Source organism: Amphimedon queenslandica, unplaced genomic scaffold (genome assembly GCF_000090795.2).
Source record: "Amphimedon queenslandica unplaced genomic scaffold, v1.1 AMPQUscaffold_11649, whole genome shotgun sequence".
Classification (NCBI taxonomy): Eukaryota; Metazoa; Porifera; class Demospongiae; order Haplosclerida; family Niphatidae; genus Amphimedon; species Amphimedon queenslandica.
In genome coordinates this window covers 3,681-6,532 of record NW_003548109.1, presented here as the reverse complement: position 1 = coordinate 6,532, position 2,852 = coordinate 3,681, and the positions used below count along the sequence as shown (strand labels likewise).

General features: G+C 29.6%; 1 protein-coding gene across 1 annotated transcript in view; it reads left to right on the top strand.

The window, feature by feature from the left end:
- LOC109589081 (uncharacterized) overlaps positions 1 to 2,768 on the top strand; it is a 4,791-nt gene extending 2,023 nt beyond the window's left edge. The window contains exons 12-30 of the mRNA XM_020005205.1: positions 49 to 97; positions 140 to 199; positions 248 to 318; positions 365 to 470; positions 515 to 572; positions 622 to 817; positions 859 to 999; positions 1,064 to 1,096; positions 1,150 to 1,247; positions 1,348 to 1,417; positions 1,462 to 1,553; positions 1,604 to 1,660; positions 1,718 to 1,817; positions 1,861 to 1,953; positions 2,002 to 2,061; positions 2,127 to 2,216; positions 2,267 to 2,349; positions 2,393 to 2,435; positions 2,485 to 2,768. Coding sequence (XP_019860764.1) covers positions 49 to 97; positions 140 to 199; positions 248 to 318; positions 365 to 470; positions 515 to 572; positions 622 to 817; positions 859 to 999; positions 1,064 to 1,096; positions 1,150 to 1,247; positions 1,348 to 1,417; positions 1,462 to 1,553; positions 1,604 to 1,660; positions 1,718 to 1,817; positions 1,861 to 1,953; positions 2,002 to 2,061; positions 2,127 to 2,216; positions 2,267 to 2,349; positions 2,393 to 2,435; positions 2,485 to 2,598 — 1,614 coding nt within the window. The 3' untranslated portion in view covers positions 2,599 to 2,768. The remainder of the gene's footprint in view (positions 1 to 48; positions 98 to 139; positions 200 to 247; positions 319 to 364; positions 471 to 514; positions 573 to 621; positions 818 to 858; positions 1,000 to 1,063; positions 1,097 to 1,149; positions 1,248 to 1,347; positions 1,418 to 1,461; positions 1,554 to 1,603; positions 1,661 to 1,717; positions 1,818 to 1,860; positions 1,954 to 2,001; positions 2,062 to 2,126; positions 2,217 to 2,266; positions 2,350 to 2,392; positions 2,436 to 2,484) is intronic.
- The last annotated feature ends 84 nt before the right edge of the window (positions 2,769 to 2,852 follow it).

Sequence of the window (2,852 nt, the reverse complement as noted above, 5' to 3'; positions counted from 1 at the left end):
TAATAATTAACAATTCTATTATTTATTATTTTTATAATTGTCTAATAGGAAATGCAGAACCTCCAAGCACAAGTAGAGCAGCTAAGTAATGATGAAGGTACATTATAATAATAAATGTTTTAATCCATTAAAAATGAAGCTCATAGAAAACTTGAACATATCGAAAAGCAAAATGACATATTGTTGAAGGAGAATGAAAGTATTATACTGATTTTTTCCTGTCATATTCTAATACATTAAATACTAGAGTTACATATAGAAGTGTCTATGCTAAGGAAACAGAATCTCTGGAAACAAAAACAAGATACTAATCCTATTGTAGACAATTTAATGTAAATCTGACTACATGTAAACTTGTTAATAGGTATTCCAAGATGATATTTATGGTGAGATTGTCGTTGACCATCCACTGATAATGAGAATTGTGAAGACAAGACAATTTCAGAGACTAAAAGATATAAAAAAACTAGGTACTAATAACAAAAATAATGTATTTAAATCAAATGGTTTTCAGGTTACACTTACCTAAATATACCAAAAGCAAATTATTCAAGACTTCAGCACAGTATTGGGTAAAAATAAGAATTTACAATATATAAACATATAGCCTGATAATTTTAGAATGTATTTTCTTGCTGGACAGTATGTTAAGCAACTGCGAAGGAGACAACCTGAGCTGAATATTACTGATTCTGATATTTTGTGTGTACAAATTGCTGCTCTTTGCTTTAACCTGGGTCATGGTCCTTTCTCTCACATTTTTGAAATGTTCCTGGATGAAATGAGTAAAAAAGATAATTCCGACAGGCCTTGGAAGGTAGCTAGCTGTAAATTTATAAATTTGATTAATTTTTATAGAATGTATCTGAAGCATCAGTTAAGATGTTTGATTACATGTTAGAAGATAATGAAGACTTAATGGCTAATTTTGAAAAACATTTTGATAATCCCAAGGAAGATATTGCATTCATTAAAGAACTGATTCAAGGAACAGGATATGTAAGTAATTACAAATTTATCACCTTGGCCTATTACTATTATAATTATTATAATATATCTGTAGGAACATCATAAAGATAAAAAATTTCTCCATAAGGTACAATGTATGATACAGTTCAAGTGTAATATCATAATTAAATGATACATTAGATTGTATATAATAAAAAGAGTGGGTTAGATGTTAGTATGATTGACAGTACAATGAGAGATGCTGCTGTATTGGGAAAGAATCTTACTTTTCAATGGAGGTAAGATACATGTACATGTATATTTGGCAAATTTATGGTCACATGCATGTCACTGACATTAGCATGTTCAAAATGGCCTGGTGATTATTTACATTTACAGGGTATTTTTTAACCAAGTTCGTGTCTTGAGATGTGATGATGGTGAATTACATAAGTGTTTTTCAAAAGATGTCAGCACAATAATTACAAATTATAAGAAACATAATATTTTTAGGATTTGGAGACATGCAATGATTTGTTTAGAACTCGTCATGCCCTCTTCAGAGAATTGTATTATTTACGCAAGAACAGGATTGCTTCTGTAATGTAAGTGCATTATTATGCACTGCATAATAACTGCATGTACATACTTTTAGGATAAGAAGAATATTAGTCAAATCAAATGGAATTCCAATAATCAAAGATGACATCAGGTAATAGGTTAATATGTAAATAATACTGTTATACATAGATTATACAATACACTGTAGACGAGTGACTATATCTGATGCTACTAAGAGCATGTCTGCTTATACTCAGCTTAATGATGGTATTCTTAGTGTTATCAAACATTTCATTGATGACAAAGAAGTAGAGAATTTACTATACAATTATCATAACTGATTTCATACAGGTACAAGAACTATTGAAGTGTTTGGAATCATTAGAAGTTATTGGACAGACTGGTTGGGTTACACTAACAAATGATTGGAATGAAGATAGAATAGTAAAATGATTTACAATAGATAACTGTGCTTGATAAATATAATTCTAGAAACAGCACATTGTGCGAAGCATTAAAAGTTGTGATGTTACTGATCAACTGATACTTGATGTAAGGCAAAAGTTGAAACTTTAATTTTATATTTACATGTAATTAAAATTATACATGTAATGTAGCCTATTAAAACTGGATATGAGAATTGGAATGCTCTCACACAGTACTATTATACTAGTGATGGTAAGACAGGACAATGGAAACAAGAATGGGTCAGAATCATTTTGTAATGTAAAATGTATCACTGAATGCATTTTTACAGGCACAACCACCACAATTCGCTGATAAACAACTACGTATACTTCTTGTAAGTGGTGACAGAGTCCTTATAAAGGAAGTACAAAAGTAAATAATTTATTACACATATTGTAATAGCCAATATTAATAGAACACTACAAAAATTAATAACTGATGAACAACTAGTTCCAGGGGTATGAGTAACAATATTAATAGAAATACATAATAAAGTACATATTTCAGGAAATTTATCCTGATGAAGAGAATTACAATTTGATGCCACAAGTCCCACCACTTAAAAAAGAAGAAGCAACAGAACTCAAAGAAGAAGTAGCAAGTGCATTAGCAACAGTTTAAAAATTTAGATCTACATATGATTAATAGTCTACACTGTAGTTATTGTAGTTAATATATATGTACATGTAATGCTAAAGCTGACAGTAGTATAGTTTGTACTATAATTATTATTGTGTTGTTTGGCATTAAAAACTAGTGCAAGTAGCATTTGATATACTGACAAATTGTAATTGATGTCATTGTGATCTACCATGCTTAGTAGTAATTGAACTAATGCTGTACATGTACATGTATACTACCTCAAGTAAGTATAA